Source organism: Prunus dulcis, chromosome 6 (assembly GCF_902201215.1).
Source record: "Prunus dulcis chromosome 6, ALMONDv2, whole genome shotgun sequence".
Lineage (NCBI taxonomy): Eukaryota > Viridiplantae > Streptophyta > Magnoliopsida > Rosales > Rosaceae > Prunus > Prunus dulcis.
The window spans coordinates 22,825,630-22,851,269 of record NC_047655.1 but is presented as its reverse complement, the minus strand read 5'-3'; the positions used below and the strand labels follow the sequence as shown (position 1 = coordinate 22,851,269).

General features: G+C 36.5%; 2 protein-coding genes across 2 annotated transcripts; one reads left to right on the top strand and one right to left on the bottom strand.

The window, feature by feature from the left end:
* Nucleotides 1-8,438: 8,438 nt before the first annotated feature.
* Nucleotides 8,439-10,589, top strand: LOC117632432 (laccase-15-like). Its single transcript, XM_034365902.1, has 5 exons — nucleotides 8,439-8,531; nucleotides 8,713-8,864; nucleotides 8,951-9,195; nucleotides 9,278-10,351; nucleotides 10,459-10,589. The coding sequence occupies exons 1-5, from the start codon at nucleotides 8,439-8,441 to the stop codon at nucleotides 10,587-10,589; spliced, it is 1,695 nt and encodes a 564-aa protein (XP_034221793.1).
* A 4,298-nt stretch (nucleotides 10,590-14,887) lies between these two features.
* LOC117630483 lies at nucleotides 14,888-16,894 on the bottom strand. Its single transcript, XM_034363192.1, has 3 exons — nucleotides 16,890-16,894; nucleotides 15,692-16,043; nucleotides 14,888-15,130 (listed from the first exon to the last, which is right to left on the bottom strand). The coding sequence occupies exons 1-3, from the start codon at nucleotides 16,892-16,894 to the stop codon at nucleotides 14,888-14,890; spliced, it is 600 nt and encodes a 199-aa protein (XP_034219083.1).
* Between the last annotated feature and the right edge of the window lie 8,746 nt (nucleotides 16,895-25,640).

The following is a 25,640-nucleotide window of genomic DNA, read 5'->3' as shown; positions in this document are numbered from 1 at the left end:
TTTGGTGTTAGGGGATCTTAACTTTGTAGTTTTTAAACATACATTTCCTTTTTCTTCATACACGAAGGGTCATTACTAAAGGAAGACAAAAAGGAAGGCACCAATAAACTGCAATTTGTGGCTTCGGTAGTTTTTAGAACTGGTGTGGTTTCATGTTCCATGTTTCATGGTCGCTCTTTTGGTTTCAAATGGGACTTTTAGTAAGACATGGTGGTTCATTCATTCATTATAAAGCTTTGGTGAGGTGATTATGATTTTAGTTGGGAATAGGGACAGGCACAACAGCTCAAGGTGGTGGGGTTGCTGGTGATAATCTCAGTCAACATGAAGCCAGACTCCAAGCTGCTGTTGCTGCAGTCAGGGTCGGTTTTGAGATTTTGAGGGCCCTGTGCTAACCTTAAACTGGGCTTCACATAAGATAACACCAACTTACACCATTACGTAATGCCATACAATAAATGTTTTTTTCTCTTAAAGTGACCAAAGTAGCCCTACTCCCAAGGGCAAAATTAAAATTTCACAAAAGAATTAAATTTGATTAAATCAATTAAATTGTATCAAGGATGTTACACCTTTTGAATAATCACCATGATTGTGATGATGAGTCTTTGTCGTAATAGATCAGATTCAGATATTAAATATTTTTTAACACCTAATTTATTTTGTATCAATATTCCAAGAACATCATTAATTGGATGTGACTTTTTTGGTTGAGTTAGTTGGATGCATTATTTTTGCAAAAATAAATATCTTTTTAACACCTAATTATTTTGTATCAATATTCTAAGAACATAATTAATTGGATGTAACTTTTTTGGTTGAGATAGTTGGATGCATTATTTTTGCAAAATTAAATATCAGAGCATATATAAAAACAATCGTGTACCACTTTACTAACTACATTTTTAATTGAGGTGAGCCCTATATATGGAAGTATTATCTCTATGGGCACTTGAAAAAAAAAAATTCTACATGAGTAATTGAAGAGCTAGCGTCAAGTCAATAACGGGGACGTATGCATGTGACAAGCAATGTCTGCAGATAGGAATATGGATATTATTGGGGAAACTAGAATATATTTGCTGAAGAATATATATATATATATTGTTATAAAGAAATGAAGCCCACATAGGTAAAACTAGATGGCAATTAGTCAAAAGATGGAGATAAAGCTAGAAGGTATTAGTCTAAAGATGGGATAATGATGTTGGGGAGAAATCATTATGTCTCCCTTAAAAGCCATTAATATGCATTATATTTGCTTGTAATGAGATACGAAAGAGAGAAGAGAATAGAGTGAGAGTCAAAGAGAAGGAAGAAAGAAGGTGAGTGAGTGGATAGGAAAGAGAGCAGAGAGAAATTCTCCAAGAGAGAAAATTCAGTGAGCCACACATATTGTAAACACTAAAGTTGTAGCCCTATTATTTTATATAGTGGAAAAGTTACTGCTACTGCTCTCCGAGGACGTAGGAATAGCCGAACCTCGTTAAATGTTGTGTCTCATCTACTTTACGTGCAGCTCAATATTTTAGCACATATTTCGTTCATTTTATAACACGTTATCAGCACGAGAAGCTCTCAGGAAGAAAAGTAGTGGAGGAGCTGTGGTATGCTAGAGAGATATACGAGCAAACCAACTGGAAGGATAAGTTGCTCCTTATGCTTTCTATTATTTTATTATTTCTCTACACAACAAGTTCAACTTAATTGCAAGTGGAAAGAAGAAAAGCCAACATGATATGTCTAGCTTTCAAACTAATATATTAGTATAAAATATTATATTATTATATGATCAATTTTGGTGGGTAAAGTTAATAGTTTATATGTTGGCTACAGCAAGGGCACAGCTTTGGGTGCTAAAGATTATTGGTACCTTTTGTTCTCGTCCACACAGCTTTCTCAGGGAAGTGCTAAAGCAAAGCTCTCTACCTCCTTATTCTTTCAATTATTTCATTATTATCCTACACTATTTAACACCAATATTAGTACAGGTGTGCTGGTTACAAGTGGAAAGGCAGAGCAAGCGTGATATTTTTCTATCATGCACTAGTTTCCTTCACTTGCCTATTATATACTTTATATAATCTATTTATATAGTAATTCTATGGACTGTTTCACCCTCTTATATTTTTGGTGGTGGTTTTATCCCCACATTTATTTTATTTACTGTATGGTGTAGGTTTATTACCCATACAACAATATCTATTTTAAAGGGTGGTGCGGGTTTATCGTCCTCGCCTTTACTTTTATTTAAATGTATGGGGCAGAATTAGTGCCTATACAAGCACGTTTACTTTATCGCAAATTTACTTTTACTTAAAGTATGATGTGGAATTAACCCTCATACTTTATGAATTTACTTTACCGCACATTTAATTTTATTTAAGGTATGGTGCGGAATTAACGTCCATACAACAAGCAATTTAATTTATGAATTTACTTTACCGCACATTTAATTTTATTTAAGGTATGGTGCGGGATTAACGTCCATACAACAAGCAATTTAATTTATGAATTTATTTTACCGCACATTTACATTTATTTAAAGTATGGTGCGGGTTTATCGTCCATACCAGTAATTTATTTACCAGCAATTTATTTTATGGATTAATTGTGTTGTATGATGAGTTTTTACAGTATGCAGATCAGGACCAGAAGTTCCTTGATCCTCATCATACAATTACATCAGGACCTGAAGATCCTTGATGATGATAATGATATGAGAGCTGGCAGTCTCTCCGGTACTATACTTGTAAACAAGAGATCGGACTTGAAGATCCTTGATCCTTGACATGTAAATAAGGACCTAGAGTTCCTTAATGATGTAACAGTACCGTATTGGTTAAAAGTGCCGTACACATGGATAATAACTGTACTGGCAAATGTACTGTACACATGAATAGATATGTATTCATGACTTGATGAATAGTACCGTATACATGAATAGTGATGTATGCATAAATATTAACCATTTTGGGTAAACCGTCACTATATACAAAAGGGAACCTGCAGTTCCTTAAACTCATGGATGAGCAATTAAATGAGATGCCAGAAGTTTCTCAAAATATGGACAATTATGTAAGGACTTGAAGTCCTGAAATATGTACAGAAAATTGTAAAAATGTCCATACCATGAGAATATGTGATTTTGGCCCGAAGTTCAAAATCTAAGGGGATTGAATGTCCATACCATGAGAATATGTGATTTTGGCCTGAAGTTCAAAATCTAACAGTGTTGAGAACCTAAAGTTCCAACAGTTAAATGGACAACCCTTGAGGTATTATTGCAAATTGTGGTACACCACATATTTCTTTGGCATAAGAAGATGATGAATTTAATAAAGTTCGATTTTGTTATAATCGACACCTCAAGGAAGAAATATATTTTGTGAATTCCGGTTGTTAAGAATACACCGTGAAATGGATAATATCAGTATAAACTTCAAATGATGAATTGAGGCTCCCCACATATTTTGTTATATCTGGGCCGGAAGCCCATGGATCCAAATATATGAGAGATCCTGAACTTGAAGTTGTGGGTATATAGTAGTTAATGCTCTTCACTACTATATTGTGATATTAGCGTGGCTTTTACTCAATCCATATTTCATGTCCATTTGAAAAGGGCGAATAAATTCTGAGTATGTGTTTAGCCCGGGCCAGCAGTTACGGGCTCACATGCGTTGAAATATGAAATTTGGGAAAGTCAATGTGGTTATTTGAACCTATAAGGCACAAGGTTCCAAACCGTCATTTTGAAAAGACGTAAAAACCACAGGTACAAGTTTAAGAATGTGCGCAATTATTATAACAGGAAAGGAGCATATAACAGATAGATTTTTTCCACCTGCAATGAAGGTGCAGGCCCTGTAAAATCTATAAAATTACATTATGTTTTGGAAGCCTCTGAAGGAAGAAGACGGCGCCTCTTAAGCTTAGCCATGAGCCTCTCGTGGTCTCCCAAAATTCTTTCATTGGAGACCTGCAGCATGTCTAGCCTTCTCAGTGTATCAACAGAGTATGAACTCACCAGTTTCAACAAGGCATTATTCTCTCCTTTAAGTTTCTCAACCTCTTGTTGAGACTCATGAAGCATTCTTTGAAGAGACGAATTTTCAGTTGTTAGCTTCTGAACCTCGTTTGTTCTAGCACGCAAACGATCAGCCATGTTAGAAACAGAAGCAGCACTCTGAATGCTAAAAGCCATTGAGTCATCAATAGCCTCTTCCTCAGACCTCCCTGTTAACAATATTTCATCCATTGGAGTAATGAAATTCCTAGCTACTATGACAGCAGTAGCATCATTCATCATCACAGAATCATTAACTGTGAGATGACGATTTTGGGATACAAAGGATGGGCGCCAAACTTTGGCGTCACTGGTTGTTGTGGGAGCATCATTTAAATTGAAATAATTTGGGCAGGAAGAAGAGGAAGCCATTTTAAGAAGGTTTCGAAGAAAGTCTTAGAAAAACTAAAGTTTCAGAAAATGAAGGAAGTTGAGTTGAAACGCAATTGCTCCAATCAAGTTTTGTATAAGCAATATCTATAGACGGAAATGTGGCAACTTTTCCGGGATCCCAATATCTTCTCGGATCCCCATATTCTCTTTTTCTTTTCCAGATTCCAAAACTTCACGCGGCCTCCATTAATGTTTGTCGGCACTTTCGGCGTTTTCAAGTATTATTTTTGTCAAAACTGATCTTGCTTTGCGGATTTCACAGACCTATTTTTTCAAAAGCACCCCGAGAATCTCGCAATTTTCCTATGGTTAATTTGAAATTCACCGGTTCTACCTATTCCTCTTATTTGTGTATAAATGTGTTACTAAATTTTCTTTGCAGAAGACATTCAGTTTTCTCCATACCTAGTGATGCGATATCTACTTGTTTTTCTTATCAGTAAGCACTCAATATGCCCGAGAAGCAAGACTATCTCTGATCATCCATTCAGGAAGCGAGACTATCCCTGATCACGTTTCCGCTACATCAGGGAACTGCGAAGGCGACCTTATGCTCTAATCTCCTGAGGTCCTTCTAGACTAGGAGAAATGAGAGCTTGTTTTCTGCTCCCACCAGCTTCCTTCCTTGATTGCTTACCTTACCTTGCAATCAATATCACAATTTTTGTATCTTTTCTTTCTTTTTATAACTCTCTGTTCATAAGGGATTTTATTTCTTTAGAACGAACATCCGAAGAAAGAATCCATGCAGTGATCCTAACTCTGAGGGTTATTTGTTTTTGACAGAGAGAAGAATTGTGATTTTTGCTCTTGCAGGATATAACTAGATCATCAAGCGCTACATTATATTTACTGGGACGATACGAGCTTGAATGATACTTGAGAAAAGTTTCTCCCACCTAAGGATGTAAGCAATACTTGTGTTATTTTATGCTTATATACTTATTTGATATTTTATCTTGAAAGGTAACCAAATGGGGAGATAAGTCCGTTCCAAAAGAATGGCTTGTATGTATCCATGAATTATTAACGCAAATTTTATAGATTGCAAGTTGGATACATTGATAATACACTGCACAGATTAAAGTCCCATAAGAACAAAATATGGGTATAGCAGTGATCAATATGATGCACGCCTGTTGCGTAGCAAATGATGTGGATTGAAGTCCCGAAAGGACAATCCTTTGACATGTCAATATTGATATTGTGCGCGCCTAATGCGTAGCAAATTGTATGGGTTAAAGTCCCAGAAATTAATTGACATGTATGTATTAATCTGTGGCATGCCTGCAGCATGATAGATATATGGGTTCTAAATGTTCCAACTCCTAAATGGAGATTATCCACGCCCTACTATAAAATAACGCTCCATTGGAGGTTATAATCCACATTCTCACATAATAAAAGCCCCTGCAGTGGCTTGGGTACCCAAAAGCAAAGAAATGCTTATAATTGATGTATGCGCATGCACATGAGAATGGTGGGATCATGAATTGATGAATGACAAATTTTTATTTTGGAGTAGCTACTCAAATCATCAATGGGCTGTGTTGATTGGAACCACGTTCAATTATTAAATGTCGACAATATCATTGGCCAAAATGGAATGAGGTAATTCCATTATAGATAAGAATGAACGTGAAAGAACAAACCCACAGTACGAACCTCAAAATTTGTTAATACTGAAAGTTATACTTAGGTGTTCGGAATAAAAGGGAATATACTTACTTTGTATGACACAATGTTTTTGGCATAAACAAGGAATGTTGGATTTTCTCCACAAAATAAGAGGTCTGTATGTATTCTCTGCTTTATCGATATCAAAGATAAATTAATAAATAAACCATCAAAACTGTATAAAATGTTTGTAAGACATGTACAATTACAAAATTATAAGTTCTCCTCAGAAACAAAGTTCTCTAAGTATCCATACACAAACAAGAAAAGCAAAAGCTTAAAGAGTTAGCTTATAGCAAAATCAATGTCCCCATTTCTCTAAACCACACCTGCTGGTGGTAGGTTCCCATCTTCACTCATTTCCAGCTTTCTTTTAAGCAGACAATGATCAAGCACAAAAGAGCAAACTTTTAAAGAACTCATATTACACCACATATAGTTCTAAAGAAAACTTATCCATATCCAATATGCAAGCCCTAAAGTTAGTAAACAGAGTTATAAAAAAATATGTCAAATTAACAAGCATTATTCTCAAACAAAAAGTATGATATGGTTGGGAGTTTACAAGTTCAAAATGATATACACAGGTTAATTGTCTTAGACTTTAGATATCATCTTCAACAAAGAAAATACATACCGATTAGACTTGTAAGAAGGTTAAATGCAATGGTCATAAAGACCCATAGTAAGCCACCAAATACCAATCAATAACTGGTACAAAAACCATAATAAAACCATAATAAACTAAAAATACAACAGCACTAAAATGCCAACACAACATCATTACATTAGCAATACACTAGCAAAAAAACAACAATACGACATCAATAGCAACAGCAAAACAACAGCAGTGCAAGCATCAGTCCACAAAGAACAAACCCATTCACTGTTTCAAACAAGGAATCATCATACTAAGATCATTTCAGAGAAAACCCAAAAAACCAATTTCAGTGAAACCCCTAAACCAATTTCAGAGAAACCCCTAAACCTTCAACCCATTTCGAACAAACCCCTGAACCAATTTCATAGAAATGCATAAACCTTAAACCAACTTCAGAGAAACCCTTAAACTGTAAGAAAATGACGATGAACCGTACCTGTTCAAGGTGAACGATGGAGTTGAGCTTCGATGAACATATTTCGCTGGGAGAGGAAGAGAGAAGAGAGAGTCAGAGCTGAGCGACGAGAGATTGAGAGCTAAGCGACAAGAGAGTGAGAGCTGATCGACAAGAGATGAGAGAGTGAGAGCAAAGCAACGAGAGAGTGAAGACAAACTGAGAGACGGAGCCAAGAGAGAGGGCTGAGAGAGAACTTCAGCAAAACTGATAGAGAACTTCAGCAAAAGTGATATGTGTGCAATAGGGGGACAATAAATTTATATTTATAGGTTATAGTTCCAAATTTTTTAAAAAAGGGTGGTATTTTCAGTTACAATTATAAAAATGGTGGCATTTAGAGCTATTTCCCTGAAAAGATTCACACGCTATTAATATTATACAGAGGCTAAAACCAAACTGTTCGGTTTTGGTTTCGTTATCAGGTATTAGCACTAGGATAAATATTTTATCCATTAAGCACCAGAAATAGAAAAGTAGAAGCAAAGTAAATCTTGCAACGTGATGTACTAGGATAAATAAATCTATTGATTGTTACTGGTTTCCTAAAAGTGTTACGTGCCGTAATGAAGCCTCAACGATCAGGCATTAAAATACAGGATGTTGGAATTTTTCCGGTGAGATATGAACTGCTACCGTTGATCAGATAGTTTGTTTATAAAGTGGTCTTTCCTATTTCTTAATTATGTTGGATTAGGTATCCCTATTTGAGTGGTAGATAGGTAATCCAACATAATTAGTTGTTATAATGATTATAATATCCAACATAATTAGGGAGTGAAAGGAAAAGCGATGAGTAACATTCATCGAATATGGTAGCTAGGTAACACTCACTGAACATGTTAATACCAATAAAGAAGCAGCCAAGAGCAAACTAATTAGCCTTAGATTCAATTCAAAGCAAAATTCTGCAAGTTACAACTTGCAATGACTGAAATGCTTTAGGGTACCTTCGCCAGCAAATTTTCGATTACGTCTAATTGTTTGTTGCCTCGTCTCTCTGTCTCTCTCTCTCTCTCTCTCTCTCTCTCTCTCTGTGTATATGTATATATAGGTGGCATGGCATTATGGAATATGCCCCCTGAACTCATCTGAACTGCATCAGCTAGCTGTAGCTTAGCTAGTCATAGAAAAAAGATCAAGTACTGCCATCACTAGCTAGAAGAGAAAGACTCATGTTGGCCATGAAGGTTTTAATTAGCTTGCAACTTTTAGGCTTGACGTTATTGTGTGTTGGCACCTTCCATTGCCAAGCTTGGCCTCGTTACACTTTTGTGGTAATTAGTATAGTATTATATCATCTTAATTAACTTCTCTGATATTTTATTGGTGTGTGTGTGTATGTATCATGTATGTATAAATTGCATGCATGCATGGTTATGTATGTATGATCATGTTGATTGATTCAGAGCTTGAAATAAACAAACTAATGAAGGATATCTTTGTAAAACATTGTAGGTGGAAGAAACTCCATACAGAAGACTCTGTAGCACGAAGAACATATTGACTGTAAACGGCCAGTTTCCTGGACCAACACTGTATGCTCGCACGGGAGATACTATCATCGTCGATGTCTATAACAAGGGCAATCGTAACATTACCATCCACTGGTAATATTCTTTTATTTATTTATTTTAAATATATTATTTTTATGTAATTGTGACTTGTGATATATAATTAAAGGATTTCATTTCAGGCATGGAGCTAAGCAACCAAGGAATCCATGGTCGGACGGTCCTGATTATATCACGCAGTGCCCAATCCAACCAGGAGGCAGGTTTACCCAAACTATCATATTTTCCTCACAGGAAGGCACCCTATGGTGGCATGCTCATAGTGAGTGGGATCGAGCCACCGTCCAGGGCGCTATGGTCATCTACCCCAAGAAAGGAGCCACTTACCCTTTCCCCAAGCCTTATGCAGAATTTCCAATCATCTTAGGTACGTAATGCAAAATTAATTCGACAATAATATAATGCTATTGGATATATACCTGTTCAACGAATTGACTTGAAAATTGTAGGGGAGTGGTGGAAGGAAGATATAGGACAGCTTTATAATGAAACTATTCAAAGTGGAGGGGAACCTAACATTTCCAGTGCTTTCCTCATCAATGGTCAACCTGGCGATCTTTATCCTTGCTCAAAACCAGACACATTCAAGCTGATGGTTGATTATGGGAAGACCTACCTGCTAAGGCTAATCAATTCAGCTTTGCAAGAGATGCTGTTTTTCTCGATTGCCAATCACAAGGTCACGGTTGTGGGCTCAGATGCTAGCTACACCAAGCCATTTTCATCAGATTATGTCACAATATCACCCGGCCAAACCATTGACCTCTTGTTCACTGCTGACCAGAGCCCCAACCACTACTACATTGCTGCTAAAGCCTACGTTGGTGGGGCTGGGATTCCTTATGACAACACAACCACCACCGCCATACTACAATACAATGGAAATTATACCTCAACTTCAACCCCTTCCTTGCCTAATCTTCCTTCCCATAACGACACCAAAGCATCGGTTCATTTTACTGGTAGTCTCAGAAGTCTAGCTGATAAAAACCACCCCGTTGACGTGCCGCGCAACATAACAACTCCATTGTTTTACACACTTTCTATCAACACACTACCATGCCTAAATAATTCATGTGCAGGGCCTAATGGGACACGTCTGGCTTCTAGCGTCAACAACATTAGCTTTGTCGACCCCAGCATTGACATATTGCAGGCTTACTATTACCATGTCAATGGGGCATTTGGAACTCGATTTCCGAATTTCCCACCTTTTCTGTTTAATTTTACGGCTCAGGACTTGCCATTGTACTTACAGACCCCGAAACAGGGGACGGTAGTGAAGATACTGGAATACAACGCGACGGTGGAGATCGTGTTTCAGGGGACAAATTTGGTTGCAGGGGATGACCACCCAATGCATCTCCATGGATTCAGTTTCTATGTTGTTGGATGGGGACTTGGGAATTTTGACGAGGATAAGGACCCTTTGAAATATAATCTTGTTGACCCTCCTCTTCAAAACACCATCGCTGTCCCTGTAAATGGCTGGACTGCCGTTCGATTCAAGGCAGACAATCCTGGTAAGACGTTCCTCTCGTTTGGTTAATTTCTGAATTAATCAAGTTATAATGAATGATGATGGATGATGCTGATCATGTGATGTCAATGACTTTTTGGTTGATCACAGGAGTTTGGTTTATGCACTGCCATCTGGATCGGCATATGTCATGGGGCATGGACGTGACATTCATTGTGAAAAATGGAAAGGGTCTAGGAGCCCAAATTTTAGCTCCGCCACCAGGAATGCCTCCATGCTAATAATTTCTATAAAGCTGTGTCGGGCTGTATATATGTTCATGGGATGGCAATAAATTGGGCCATGTAATGCAGTCCTTCCTTTCTACCATTGTACTACCCTTTGGACTGGCCAGGAATATTATATATGTTCTAAAATTTTAACCGGTCTTGCATTATAGTTTATGTGTTCCAAAAGAAGTGAGATTATTATTTGCTTGCTATAGCTGCAAATATCTGAAAAATCATTTAATACATAGGGAGATTTTAAGACGATCACAAAAATGTATCATATCAGCATCTATTTGTAATATTTCAAACTCTACACTCACTGCTTCTCTATCTTGTAATCCTGTTTCCCTTAGGTTGATCCCAAATGATAGGACCTGGCCTAAATTCCATTTTGAAATCTGTGTCAAACCCTGTGTGTATTCAACACCTAACAGGTGTCAGGCACAATTGTCCAAACTACCCCTCTTACCCTGAACCACAAAACAAAAACACCCTCAAGGGTTAACTTATGCTAGAAAACCAGCAGAGTCTCCTCTGAAAAACGGACATTTTCCAAAAATTCCACCTGTAAAAAAAAAAAATGTAGTTAAAGTTGAAAATCAAATCACAATCGTTCAGCAAGCATTAGACAAATAAATCTAAATGGCCTTAGACCTCATTATACCACATAAATCATTCAACCATCTGAATCTGATTTCAACTCCTAGAACGGCATGGATACATTATCAATTGCCAATATGACCTAACTTAGCAAATTTTCAGCACTTGCTTCTGTGGATGTACCTAGTAACTCTAGGTTGCCTATGTACCCTTACCAAGGGATCAAGCCACGTGGTTCTTTCTACAAAAAAATATAAGTAAATATAGGCAACTTAATCAAATAAAATCGAAAAACCTTCATAAGTAATTCGAATCAATCCGCTGAAACTCAATCAAGGGCTATTGATGTTAGAACAATCTTCCACTCATCCCACATGTGCATAAATAAATAAATAACTTGTATATATATATACATATACATATATATAATTAACTTATTACTGATAAGTAGGAAAACGAGAAAATTATTAAAATAGCATTGACCACGTGAAACCTTAATGTCAATATCAACAATTTAAATAAAACATGTTTCCCTCTTTCACATGTAAAAACAAATTCATCACTTAAGAAAATAATTGTGAATTATATAAAATCTTTAAAACTTAGAAAACTCTCAATCCTTGTCACATAAATCGGAAAACATGTATTAAAACCTTCACCAATAAGTACGAAGATAAAATCATCAATTTTAGTTTAAAACATCTCAAAACTCAAATACTCTCCACCTAAGTGTACCCCCATTCATAACCCGTCAATTCCACTAATATTCCGTCAATTCTAAGTACCCTGTATGTTACATCCTCGCAGAACTCGGGGGACATATAGTCAACCCGAGATCGGATATCCTCGCAGAACTTGGGGAAAACGTAGTTAGCCTGAGAACGCACATCCTCACAGAACTCGGGGGTCATGTAGTCAGCCCGAAAATGCATATCATCGCACCACAAGGTTCAGGTGTCCTCGAGACTTGTGGGGCATTATCATAAATGACTAAACTTTTCCAAAGGCAACTGGGGGATACTCTTATGGTGGGTTTGAAAACCATATTCCGAAATTTATCATAAAATTTCCCTTATTCCAAAAATCCATTTTCCAAATCTTTTCTTAACTTCCCAAAAAAATCAGTTCTTACATGGGTAGCCAAAATCCCTTCTCCAGCATAAAGTTCATAAAGATCCAAAACTATTCACAAACCTCAATATCAAATTAAAGTCCAATAATCTCATAATATAATCTTGTAAACCTGTCAAGACCCCAAAGTAATTTAAATAATAAACAACACTTGTTTACATATAATTTTCATAAAATACTATATTCCACAATTACAGCAATAGGCTTTCATATAAAATAAAAAACCCAATATCACTCAGTCATACACTTTATTAATAATCAAAATAATAATAATAAATAATGCTAAACAATAATCCCGAGAGATCCCATAACTTCCAATATTGCATAACCTTCAAATATCAAGAATAATACCCAAGAATACCATAAAATACTAAAATATAATCTCATAATCTAAACATAATCAAAATACTTCACCTAACAATCAAGCCTCATTTATAAGATCGTTCTAGTACTTCTCGAAGGATGAAACTACCTCGGAAGACTCTCAGTCAACTGAGGGATCAAATTTCCGATATTGGTCAACGGGGCCCGCGGGGCCCAAGACCTCCGATTTCCGATCCGAAAGTTTCTACAGGTTCAGCCAAGTCTACTAAACACGTTCTGTAAGTTTGGTCTTGATCGAGCGGTCGGATCGCTCTCAATCACACGATTGGACGGTCGTCATTTAACCTAATCTTTGAATCATTGAATCAAAGTATCCAGGACTCCAATTCACGATCCGCGAATTCCTACACAATCCTAGGGATGCCCAGATCAACATATAAAAATGGAGTCGATCCAACGATCTGAACATATTGAACCCGAATAACGCCTAATATGCGATATCCGATCGACAACCAAACGATAACCAAATTCACATCGAAACATACCGTCCTGCTCAGGACGAGATGAGTAACATTTTAGGACCCAAAGGCTCGCCATAAAGTGGCCCACACCCCGCCACACGAGTGGGTGCCTAGAGTAATTCTGGTGATCAAAAATCTCCAAAATCGTCGGTCCAGACCTATACCTACATGATCATAACAATGAGTGAAGCAACTTTTGTTCTTGGACCATGGCCAAAAAGTGACCGAAACTTACTGGAATCACGAGCCGAAAATCGGCCAAACTTTAAGCGATAATTTCAATTTGAAAATACATAAATTGATCCCAAACAACCAACCATCAGCTAAAACACATTGAGAGCATGAAACAGCATACCTAGATCGACGAAATTGGTGGCCGGAATCTCCAGAACGAGTTTTGGGAAGTTTGGGTCAAAACCAGCCATATTTTCACTTTTTTCGGTGACCACAGGAGGTGGTTCCGTCGGAGGTTGGGTGGGGTTAGGAAGAGGAGGTTGAGCTGGTTCTTTTGGTACCAACTCCGTCAAATTGGTGTCCGGAGATGGCGGGGGTGATGAAAAATCCAATTGGTGCTGTTTTTGGGGGGGAGAGAGGTGTCGCGCGATGAGAGAGAGAGAGAGAGAGAGAGAGAGAGAGAGAGAGAGAGAGAGAGAAGAAATTCTGGGTTTTTTAAAAAAAAAAAACTAACTCCAAATATTTACGGTTATGCCACTAGGCTGCTGTAGATCATACCTTCTTCGTTATAACTCCGAATTGAGCCTACTACGTGTCTACGGACTCATCTGGACATGTTCTACACAACAGTATCAGTAAAATTGCCAAATTCTTTTCCAAACAAAAAGTCAACTTTTAACCATTAAAATATTATCGGGGTAAAATCGTGTTTTAATTGAATAATTAAATAATAATTTAGGATCAAGTTACTACACCAAAACCTGTATGATAGTTCTGGAAAACTACTAATCCTGATAATGTTGCTGCAATATACAAAAAATCCTATGACACCAAATCCTGTTTGATAGTCTTGGAAAACTACTAATCTTGATAATGTTGCTACAATATACAAAAAATCAAATGACATGGAGAATATTGGCCAGCTTTGGTTATGTATCCATTGCTCTTGTGTTTGTGGACTTCACACATCCAAAAGCATCCACTTCAAGCAAGAACCTTAAGCTACTTGTGTTTCTTCCAGCTGAATGAAAATCAGGCCAGCTTGTTAGTTGGAATATGCAGACCAGCTTGTTAGTTGGAATATGCAGCACTCAAAAACTCAAAAACTGGAAAATGACACAAATATATCAAATATTAGTTGGAGAAAGAGAAAAAAAAGATTGAACTAATTAGAACATAAAGCCAATGTCATATGCTACAAAGTTCCAACTTTACCTCATTATCATTTGCTGTGTGGGGGTAGCATACGGATTTGGACCCTTGCCCCGTAAGTCACTCATTTCGAAGTCCAATTCATAAGTTTTCCTGAAACAATTCGTCATTAGTTTGAGAAAACAAACCTGCCAATTCAATGTTTTGACGACATCCAAAATCTTTTTCTTCATGGGTCGAACCACAAAAGACACATCAGATTTCTCAGTCATTGCAGTAAGATCGTTAATTACCTCCAAGATTGCAGTAAGATCGTTGATTACCTCTAAGATTTCAGTGAGGAGACGATCCCTTTCCAATTTCATGGTAAATTGGTCATCTGGCTCAACTTCTTCCTAGAAAAGTGGTTCAATGAAAGTCGGGCTCTGGATCAACGTCTTGGTCCTCTAGCTCTGGATCCACTTCTTTCTTGAAAAAATCTTTCAAGAAACGTTCTTTCTCAGCTTTCTTAGAATTGAAAGCGTCATCAATGGAAGCGGAAGGGTCGTCCTTGGAAGTGGAAGTGAAACCGTCGTCCCTGGAAGTGGAAGTGAAACCGTCGTCCATGGAAGCGGAATCGTTGTCTTTCGAAGAGGAAGCAGAAGCGTCATCCTAGGAAGCTGATGTGTCTTTCATTTCTGATTCTCTAATCTTGCTGTCAATAATCTTGAGCCCATTAAGGACCTTTCGTACCAACCCATTGGAATTGGAATTAGGATTTTCTAAAAACTACTCGTGTTTCTTCCAGCCGAATGAAAATCAGACCAGCTTGTTAGTTGGAATATGCAGTACTAAAAAACTCAAAAACTGGAAAATGACACAAATATATCAAATATTAGTTTGAGAAAGAGAAAACAAGATAGAACTAGTTTGAACATAAAGCCAATGTCATATGCTACAAAGTTCCAACTTTACCTCATTATCATTTGCCGTGTGAGGTAGCATACGAATTTGGACCCTTGGCCCATAGGTCACTCATTTTGACATCCAATTCATAAGTTTTCTGGAAACAATTTGTCATCAGTTTGAGAAAACAAACATACTAATCCAATGTTTTGATGGCATCCAAAATATTTTTCTTCTCAGGTCGAACCACAAAAGACACATCAGATTTCCCTTTAATTGCAGTAAGATCATTGATTAACTCTATATTGAAGTAAGATCGTTGATTACTTCCAAGATTTTAGTGAGGAGGCGGTCCCAATCTAACTCCACCGAAAATTGGTCTTCTGACTCGACTTCTTCTAGGAAAAGTGGTTCCATGAAAGCTTGGTCTTTGGGCACTGGATCGACGTCTTGGTCCTCGGGCTCTGGATCTACTTCATTCTTGAAAAAATGTTTCAAGAAACATTCTTTCTCGGCTTTCTTAGAAGCTGAAGCGTCGTCCTCAGAAGCAGAAACGAAAGCGTCGTCCTTAGAAGCGGAAGCAGAAGCGGAAGCCTTGGAAGATGAAGCATCTTTCAGTTGTGATTCTCTAACCTTGTTGTCAATAATCTTGAGCCAATTGAGGAACTTTTGTACCCACCTATTGGAATTTGAATTAGGATTTTTTGAAATCTACTTATGTTTCTTCCAGCCAATGAAAATCAGACCAGATTGTTAGTTGGAATATGCAGCACTCAAAAACTGAAAAATGGCACGCTTTGAAAGTGATGCTCTTATGCGTTGCAAACCCATAAGATTTTTAAAAACTTTTTGAAAAATTTCTTACGAATGACACATTTTGGTCCTTGGCAAATCCTCAATCCGTAACTATCCAATCACCTCCACACCACACGAGGCGGGAGTGGGTGAATGGTGTGCTTCCGGGGGTTGGCATAGACAATCTTTTGCATGCGAGGAAATGTCTATGCCAACCTTAGAAAGCACACCATTCACCCACTAGTGTGGGCGATGATGGGTTGGCTTCGGGTTTATTTTAGCTTGGAGTTGTCCTCGGTTATGCTTTTGTGTTGGGAGTACAGCTACCAAACCTTCTCAATGTAAGGTATGTCGAGGATGGCTTTCGACTGAGTTGATGAAGAAGCTAGCCAATTGTCGGCCACATGAACACATGGTGACGATGGGTCGGCTTCGGGTGAACTTTAGCTTAGGGTTGTTCTCGGTTATCCTTTTGTGTTCGGAGTACGGCCACCAAACCTTCTCAATGCACGAGTATGTCGAGGATGGCTTTTGGCAGAGTTGATGAAGAAGCTAGCGAATTGTCAGTTATTCGAACACGTGGGGGGTAGGTTGGCTTTGGAATAAGCTAGCCAATTCTCTTCGTGGGCGGTTGAGCTAATATTTCAAATATTAGTTTGAGAAAGAGAAAAATGATAGAACTAGTCAGAACGTAAAGCGAATGTCATGTGCTACAAAGTTTCAACTTTACCTCATTATGATTTGCTGTATGGGGTAGGATACGGATTTGGACCTTTGCCCTATAGGTCACTCATTTCGACGTCAAATTCATAAGTTTTTTGGAAACAATTCGACATCAGTTTGAGAAAACAAACCTGCAAATAGAATGTTTTAACGGCGTCCAAAATCTTTTTCTTTTTTGGTCGAACCACAAAAGACATATCAGATTTCTCTGTCACTGCAATAAATTCGTTGGTTACCTCCAAGATTTCAATGAGGAGGCAGCCCCTTTCTAATTCCACGGTGAATTGGTCCTCTGGCCCGACTTCTTCCTGGAAAAGTGGTTCTTTGAAAGCTCGGTCCTCTAGCTATAGATCGACGTCTTGGTCCTCTGGCTCTGGATCCACATCTTTCTTGAAAAAAAGTTTTAAGTAACATTCTTTCTCAACTTTCTTGGAAGCGGAATGGTCGTCCTTAAAAGAGGAAACGAAAGCGTCGTCCGTGGAAGCGGAAGTGGAAGCGTCGTCCTTGGAAGTTAATGCGTCTTTCAGTTTTGATTCTCTTACCTTGTTGTGAATAAGCTTGAGCCTATTGAGGAACTTCTATACCAACCCATTGGAATTGGAATTAGGATTTTCTGAAAGTTACTCGTATTTCTTCTAGCCGAATGAAAATCAGATTAGCTTATTAGTTGGAATATGTAGCAGTCAAAAACTCAAAAACTGGAAAATGGCACAAATATATCAAATATTAGTTTGAGAAAGAGAAAAAAAGGTAGAACTAGTTTGAACATAAAGCCAATGTCATATGCTACAAAGTTTCAACTTTACCTCAGTATCATTTGCTGTGTAGGGTAGCATACGGATTTGGACCCTTGCCCCATAGGTCACTCATTTCGATGTCCAATTCATCATATGGTTTTTGGAAACAATTCGTAATCAAATTAAGAAAACAAACCTGCCAATCCAATGTTTTGATGGCGTCCAAATTCTTTTTCTTCTTGGATAGAACCACAAAACACACATCAGATTTCTTTGTCACTACAGTAAGATCGTTGATTATCTCCAAGATTGCAGTAAAATCGTTGATTACCCACAAGATTTCAGTGAGGAGGTGGTCCTTTCTAATTCCACAGCTAATTGGTCATCTTGCCCGACTTCTTCCTGTAAAAGTGGTTCCATGAAAGCTTGGTCTTCTGGCTCTTGATCGACGTCTTAGTCCTCTGGCTCTGGATCCACTTCTTTCTTGTAAAAATATTTCAAGAAACGTTCTTTCTCGGATTTCTCAAAAGCAGAAGCGGAAGCCTTGGAAGCTGATGCTTCTTTCAGTTCTGATTTTTTAACCTTGCTGTCAATAACCTTGAACCCATTAAGGAACTTTTGTACAATCTCTTTCTTCTTGGGTCAAACCACAAAAGACACATTAGATTTCTCTGTCACTGCAGTAAGATCGTTGATTACCTCCAAGATTTCAGTGAGGAGGCAGTCCCTTTCTAATTCCACTACAAATTGGTCATTTAGAGTGACTTTTTCTGAGAAATTCCATGAAAGCTTGGTCCTCTGGCTCTGGATCTACTTCTTTCTTGAAAAAATGTTTCAAAAAACGTTCTTTCTAGGCTTTCTTGGAAGCGGAAACATCGTCCTTGGAAGTGGAAGGGTCGTCCTTGGAAACGAAAATGGAAGCGGAAGCCTTGGAAGTTGATACGTCTTTCAATTCTGATTCTTTGACCTTGTTGTCAATAACCTTGAACCCATTTAGGAACTTATGTACCAACATATTGGAATTGGAATTAGGATTAGGATTTTCTGAAAGGTACTCGTGTTTCTTCCGACTGAATGAAAATCAGACCAGCTTGCTAGTTGGAATATGCAGCACTCAGAAACTCAAAAACTGGAAAATTGCACCAATATATCAAATATTAGTTTGAGAAATCGAAAAAAAGATACAACTAGTTAGAACATAAAGCCAATGTCATGTGCTACAAAGTTCCAACTTTACCTCATTATCATTTGATGTGTGGGGTAGCATATAGATTTGGACCCTTGCCCCATAGGTCACTCATTTCAACGTCCAATTTATAAGTTTTGTGGAAACATTTTGTCATCAGTTTGGGAAAACAGACTGGCCAATACAATGTTTTGACGAATAGAAGGCAGCACAGTGAATATATCTCCCAACATGCAACAAAGTCTCAAGCCAATTTCTGTTGAATTGAAGTCTTCAACAAAGTCTCCGCGCGGCTATACTATTTATAAAAAAACAAAACAAAACATGACCCACACAGCGATTAGGCCCCCACGTGTCAAAATTAGTATTGCCGAGCGGCTATAATATTTTTTTAAGAAATATTAATTAAACCGCGTATAGCCGCCCGTCTATATATATATATATATTTTAAAATCCGGTATAGCCATGCGGCTATACTATTTCTTAAAAAAAATTTAGGAAAACCCCGAGTATAGCCGACCGGATTTACTATTTTTTTTAAAAGTTAAAAAAATCGAGTATAGCCGCATGGTATACTATTTATAAAACAACAAATGAGGACCCGCACAGGAATTAGTTGCCCAATTGTCAAAATAAGTATACCCGCGCGGCTATACTATTTTTTTAAAAAAACATTAATAAAACCGAGTACAGCCAGCCGACTATACCGTTTTTTAAATTAAAAAAAGGGGTAACGCCGCTTAGCTATACGATTTTTATATATTACAAAAAGGACCTGCCTAGCGCATAGGTGCCACATGTCAGCAATAGTAAAGCCGTGTGGCTATACGATTTTAAAAAATTAGGGAAAACGAGTATAGCAGTGCGGCGGTGCGATTTTTAAAACATAAATTATAAAAAACCAAGTATAGCCTTTTAAATAAATTAAAAAACAACGAGTGTAGGTGAAAAAAGCAAGTATAGCTGCGCGCCTGAACATTCATTCATTGTTAGTAAAATACGGAACATTAAAAATACAAATAAAATACGTATGTGTTTTATTCGGCAAAATTTTGGCAAATTACAACTTAAATGTTCGGTCGCTATATTATTTTTATTCAATAATATGTGAGAATTTTGTGTGTCTTATTGAAATTTTTGTAAAAAATATGTGTATTAAATATGAAAAATACTCACGTACCTGTATAATAAGAGTATTGTACTTTTGCTTTTTTAAAAATGTGAACTTTACCAAGTCTTTAAGATGTATGCAGAACACAGATGTATTATTAGAAAATACGTATATACGTGTATAATACATTATAGTTGCGCGACTATATTATTTTTTAAGAAACATTAATAAAACCTAGTATATCCGCTTGGCTATACTAAACAAAAATTTAAAAAACAGGGTATAACCGCGCAACTATACTATATTACAAAAAGGACTCGCCTACCGCCTAGGGTGCACTTATCAAAAACAGTAAAGTCGCACGGCTATACTATTTTTTTTAAAAAAATAAGGAAACAAATGAGTATAGCCGCTCGGCTAGACTGTTTTTTTAAAAAGAAAAAATGAACAAAACCAAGTATAGCAGCGCGATTGCACTATTTTTTAAATAAAATTAAAAAGCAATGAGTATAGGTGAAAAAAATCAAGTATAGCCGCGCGGCTGTACGTTCATTCATTGTTAGTAAAAAAACGGAATGGGAAAAATATGAATAAAATACGTAGGTATTTTATTCAGTAAAATTTTGGCAAATTACAACTTGAATGCTTGGCCATTATATTATTATTTTTAATATAAATTATTTACATTTTTAAATATATATTATTGTTATTCAATAATATGAATGGGATAGATTGACATGTTATATGTTTATTCAATAATATATATTATTTTTATTTTTATACAATGGATAGATTGACATGTCATAATTTGTATTTCAAACGTTTGGCTAGTACAAGGATAACTCAATCGTACTTGATCAGACTCTGCGCTATTGTTCTTCTAAAAAAGAATTAAAAATGAAAATAAAGACTCTGCTATGTTGTTAGATTCAGTCTCTTTTGCGAGGATTAGCTTGGTAGCAAACCCATGAGGTGTCAAACCTCTATATATTAACAATTCGTCCAAATTATAAAACACACAATTTGAACAGCATTATCATTCTCACACATAAGCACTTCCTGAGAGAAATTATATCATTATTCGTCAGAAATCAATGCCACAATGCTTAGGCTTCGATTTGTGATAGTTTAATCCTGGTGGTCTTCCTATTGAATTACAAGCACAAGAGTAGAGAAGAAATATTTTCTAAAGGACACTGCAAGTTTGCGGGACTCTATCATCTATCCAAGTCAGTATTCTGTAATTTATTATATTGTTGTATTGATTTGATTATATATATAAACAGGGATGGATCTAGGATTTTAAAATGGGGTGGGCTAAATTTACTTTATATACGCACCAAATGGTGGAATATAAAGGTGCAGCTACTGCAACGTACCAATTCGTTTATTTATTTATTTAATTTTTTCACTTAAAGGGATAATATGTGAAGAGGGTTATCAGTGAAAGGAAAATTAGCAATAGACTGTTCATAATATATATAAAGAAGTTGGCAGTAGGCTAAAAAAGTAATAGCAAGACGGATAGACTTCTCATTTTAGAGAGAACTTTACAGAAATGTCCTACACAAGAATATCCTGGGACAGTCAAAGGGAATTCAATTCATTAGTTTGTCTCATCTTCTTTTCCTGTATTGTTGGATGAGCGATGAATTTGTGAGTCTTTGAATGTAAGCGTGGCATGATTGTCATTAGTAGGCATGAGTAGGCTAAATTAAATTTTAAGTTGATAAAATAACTTGGCTATAGCTCGAGTTAATCCCTTCTAGGGACCGTCCCTGTATATAAAGTGTTGATGCTCAAAATGGTTAGGCCAAAGTTGAGTCCAACTTAGTGATGAGGTGTGATGGATGATGGATGAAGGTGAGGACCTTCACCAAGTGTGTGAGGATTTGGGCAAGCGATGAACATATAGAAGACAAGATATACGTGGTTCACCCGAATAATGGGCTACGTCCACGGAGAATAGTGTTCTCATTATGATCATGTTTGTTTACATTTGTACAAGGGGATTAGACCCAAATATAAAGACAACAAGTGAGAAGCTCAGCCTAGAGATGGATCTAGAAGAGAGAGAGTCCTCAAGAGCCAGTCCCCTTCTAAGGAAAGAGTAGCCTTCTTTTATAGGTGAGGGGGAGTCTTCACTTCTTGTAGTTTTCCGATGTGGGACTCCTCTTGCTTTGTTTAGAGTTGTGACTTGTGGTAATGCTTCTTTGGCTAAGGTGATGACCTCTCAAAGCATGGCACGTGGATGATCTAGCCTAGCTAGTTGCTCGGTCAGTTACGATACCAAAATAAAGCATATTTCGTTTGTTATTGTTCTGTTATTTGGTTATATTATAATTGTTTTCGAACACAAACTTCATCAAATGGAACTAGCAAACACATGATGATTTTGCTGTTGGACTCGGAAACTACAATTACTGATGTAGCTCAACAAGAAACTTTGAAATAAGTAATCTAGATACATAACATCCATCAACCCGACCCGGATCATCCATCAATAACCTCCAGAAACAATTCAAAGGCTTTCGCAACAACTGTTCTCTATTTTCAGATGAAAAATTTAGTCTAAGAAAATAAATTGCCCGTTAAAATTAATGGGTAAAGACTTAACCTTGGTAGTTTAACAGAAGAACAAAATTTCAAAATAAAACTTAATTCTTATCTCTAGGTGCACCATTTTAAGTTGTAAGCTCAACATGCCATGACTTTTCAGAGAACCAAATATCATTTGATTTCACAAATTTAGGAATCGTCTGTTATAAATACTCACACTGATAAGTCCATAAATATACTTATTTATGTACTCTTTTTACTTAGGTTTTGTAGGAGAATTAGATTTAAAAATGGCTTATTACTTTACTTTTCTGATTTTCAGCTTTTCTGCGCTCTTAGAAGGTTTTTAAGGGAAAATCAACTTTTCAGGGGAATTTTAGCGCAAGTCCAATTGGAGATGAAAGCTAACATCTTGAAGTTCAATCTATGATTTTTCTAGAATTTTCTACCGAGCCAATTGGTACAGTATTACAAGTAAAGTTAACCCACGTGCAGACAGGACAGTTTCGTACATGTTACGTGAATGTGAAGAAACGGAAGCCTTCCCGAATTTTTCAAGTTACGTGCTATATATGGTTGGAAAGATAAGACATTTATCTTTCTAAAATATATTTTTAATGATTTTTCTACAAGGCCGAAGATCCCCAAATCGTGTGACAATTGGGCTGAGCTGTATTTCCCTGTGGAGTTAGGAATTGTGATTTTTACTTTCCTATTTGGATTCCTTGTTTACCAAGACTTCTTGGACGACTTTTCAGTCAATTTTAGGGTTTAGAACTCTGATATAAGTGATATAAAAGGCGAGCCAAGGCCCCTATACAAAGGATTCACGTCCTAAAGAGATCAACCCAAGAACAAGAGGAGAAAGCTGCCAACGAGTTCTTTCTTTTCCTTCCTTCTTTTAATTTTCAGTTCTTATGTATTTATTTTTTGAGTTCATCCAAGACCATGAGTAACTAATTTCTTGTTAGTTAGGGCTTAATCTTGAAGCCCTAAACATGATTTCAATTTTATAAACAAGTTTAATGGATTTTTAGTTTCTACAAGCGTGATGATTTCGGTTTCTCTATGTTATGTGAATTCTGATATTTTGTTTCTTTGAGTAGCTAACTTGGAAGCATGTATTGGAATTAAATTGTTGTAGAACATAGGTCAATTGCCATATTGAATGTGTTCTTGTTTGCAACGAATAATTGGGTTAAGAACTAGTTATGAGAAATCGATTCTTGAATTCCTAATAACAAATGCCATGTTTTAGGGTTTTTGTGACACTCATATTCTCTTTGATCTTAATGGATTCTTGATTGTTAATTTGAGTAAATGCCATACTAGATTTCAATTAAGAATATATGTATTCATGTAAATGCCATACATTTTACATACACTTAAGAGGGAATCATACAACTCGAGTCAAATGCCATGATCTTGTTGTGAGTATCGTCATCATATGCTTGCTAGAAATTGATTATCTATTGTTGTTTATGGATTGATTGATTGTTTGGAAGTGGATAGTAAGTCCTAGCTATTGTTCTTGATTGATTTTAAACCAGTTTCTCTTAAACTCCAATTTAAATTCTGTTTTGTTTTCCTTTCCTTGTTTTGTTTTATTCACAAAATCAAATCAAAACCCCCATTGGTGTTGGTGTGTGTGTGGAAGTCCTTGTGTTTTAATTTTCATTGCGTGACATTGATAAACATCTATTTAGATTACAATCTCTATGGGAATGACCCTTGCTTGCTTACTATATTATTATTTAATTTGTGCACTTGCAATGTTTTGATATTGCCAACACACACGTATAGAAAGAATCCCAAAAATGAAAAAAACTTCATTGTTTTCACCAATATGTGTAACATGGATACTATTAAAATTCATCTAAACCAAAAGTGTGGAAAAAATAATGTCAAACCTAACAAATTTCATATGGGAAAAGAGAAGGTAGAAACCTTACCACATAACACTTGGCATGCATTACTTGAGTTTCTGTAAACTCCATCTTGAAGGATGAATGATTTCTTGAGGTTTAGGGTATCATCCTACATTTTTGGGATTTTCTTTTTGGCCAAAAATATGCTTCAATTTAAAGTTAAACACTTTAAGGTGTTTGGTCAAATAAAATATTATGATTATTTTAAAAGTAATGACCTTCTGATAGCAGTTTTTAAAAGTAGCATCTAGGTTGCTTTTCAATACTGCTTTCGCAAGAAGCAGATAAGAGGCTTTAATATATTTTTTTTCAATTCCCATAATGCCATCATTAATTTCTAAAATGACGTCTACCATCACCATCACCTCCACCACCTCCACCACCACCTCACCTCTACCTTCATCACCACCACCAACCTTCACCTTTATTTTCACCTCCACCACTACCATCACCACCACCAATACCCCCCTCTCCCACCACCACATGGTTAGTACATAACACTTTCAACATCATGTCAATTTTAGCCATTATCCACAGTTACACTAGTTTTATATTAAAATTTACTAAACGGTTTTGACATTGCTTTTTATACTAACAGCACTTAAAAAAATATTGTTTACTAAACATAGAACTGCTTTACAGTTGATTATTTTCAAAGCACATAATAGACAAATTTTTTTTCAAATGATAGCAATCCCAGGTTGGACCTTAATTTCTTTTGTTTTCCACAAGGGAATTTCTTAGTGGAGAGAAAAATGGCCTTATCCAGCTACCATCAGATAAGGCTCTTCTGGAGGATCCAGTCTTTCGTACTCTTGTCGAGACCTATGCTGCAGTTTGTATCTGATTGTGCATTATACTTAATATGACACTTAATGTCAAAGATAATCCTCGAAAACCTTACATATTTGGTGTTTATCATAATTATCATCGTTTTAATCCAATTTTTTTTTAACAAAGGAAAATCTTACAAAGAAGATCCGTACAGGCTTTATACCATACATATCAAATTATAATCTTTAGATGTAAAACACCTTCCAGAAAATGACCTAGTTTATACAAGGATTCGCACTCCTAGAAAAAAAAAAAAAAGGATTCGTACAAGCTTCGTTTTAATCCAAATAGAAAATTTATGTTCCTAACTTACAGGTAGTATTCTAATTTTTGTTCATGACTTATAGGCAACACAATTTATCATTAAGTTTTTTTCGTTGCTAATAAGAACACTATTTACCTG

What these genes read in the sequence shown, in the direction of transcription:
- LOC117632432 (XM_034365902.1), top strand. Translation starts at nt 8,439, where the DNA reads ATGAAGGTTTTAATTAGCTTGCAACTTTTAGGCTTGACGTTATTGTGT. An exon ending in CGTAACATTACCATCCACTG is followed by an intron (nt 8,865 to 8,950) that starts GTAATATTCTTT and finishes ATTTCATTTCAG; the next exon opens with GCATGGAGCTAAGCAACCAA. An exon ending in AGAATTTCCAATCATCTTAG is followed by an intron (nt 9,196 to 9,277) that starts GTACGTAATGCA and finishes TGAAAATTGTAG; the next exon opens with GGGAGTGGTGGAAGGAAGAT.
- LOC117630483 (XM_034363192.1), bottom strand. An exon ending in TCCTCACTAAAATCTTGGAA is followed by an intron (nt 15,131 to 15,691) that starts GTAATCAACGAT and finishes TCAGCTTCCTAG; the next exon opens with GATGACGCTTCTGCTTCCTC.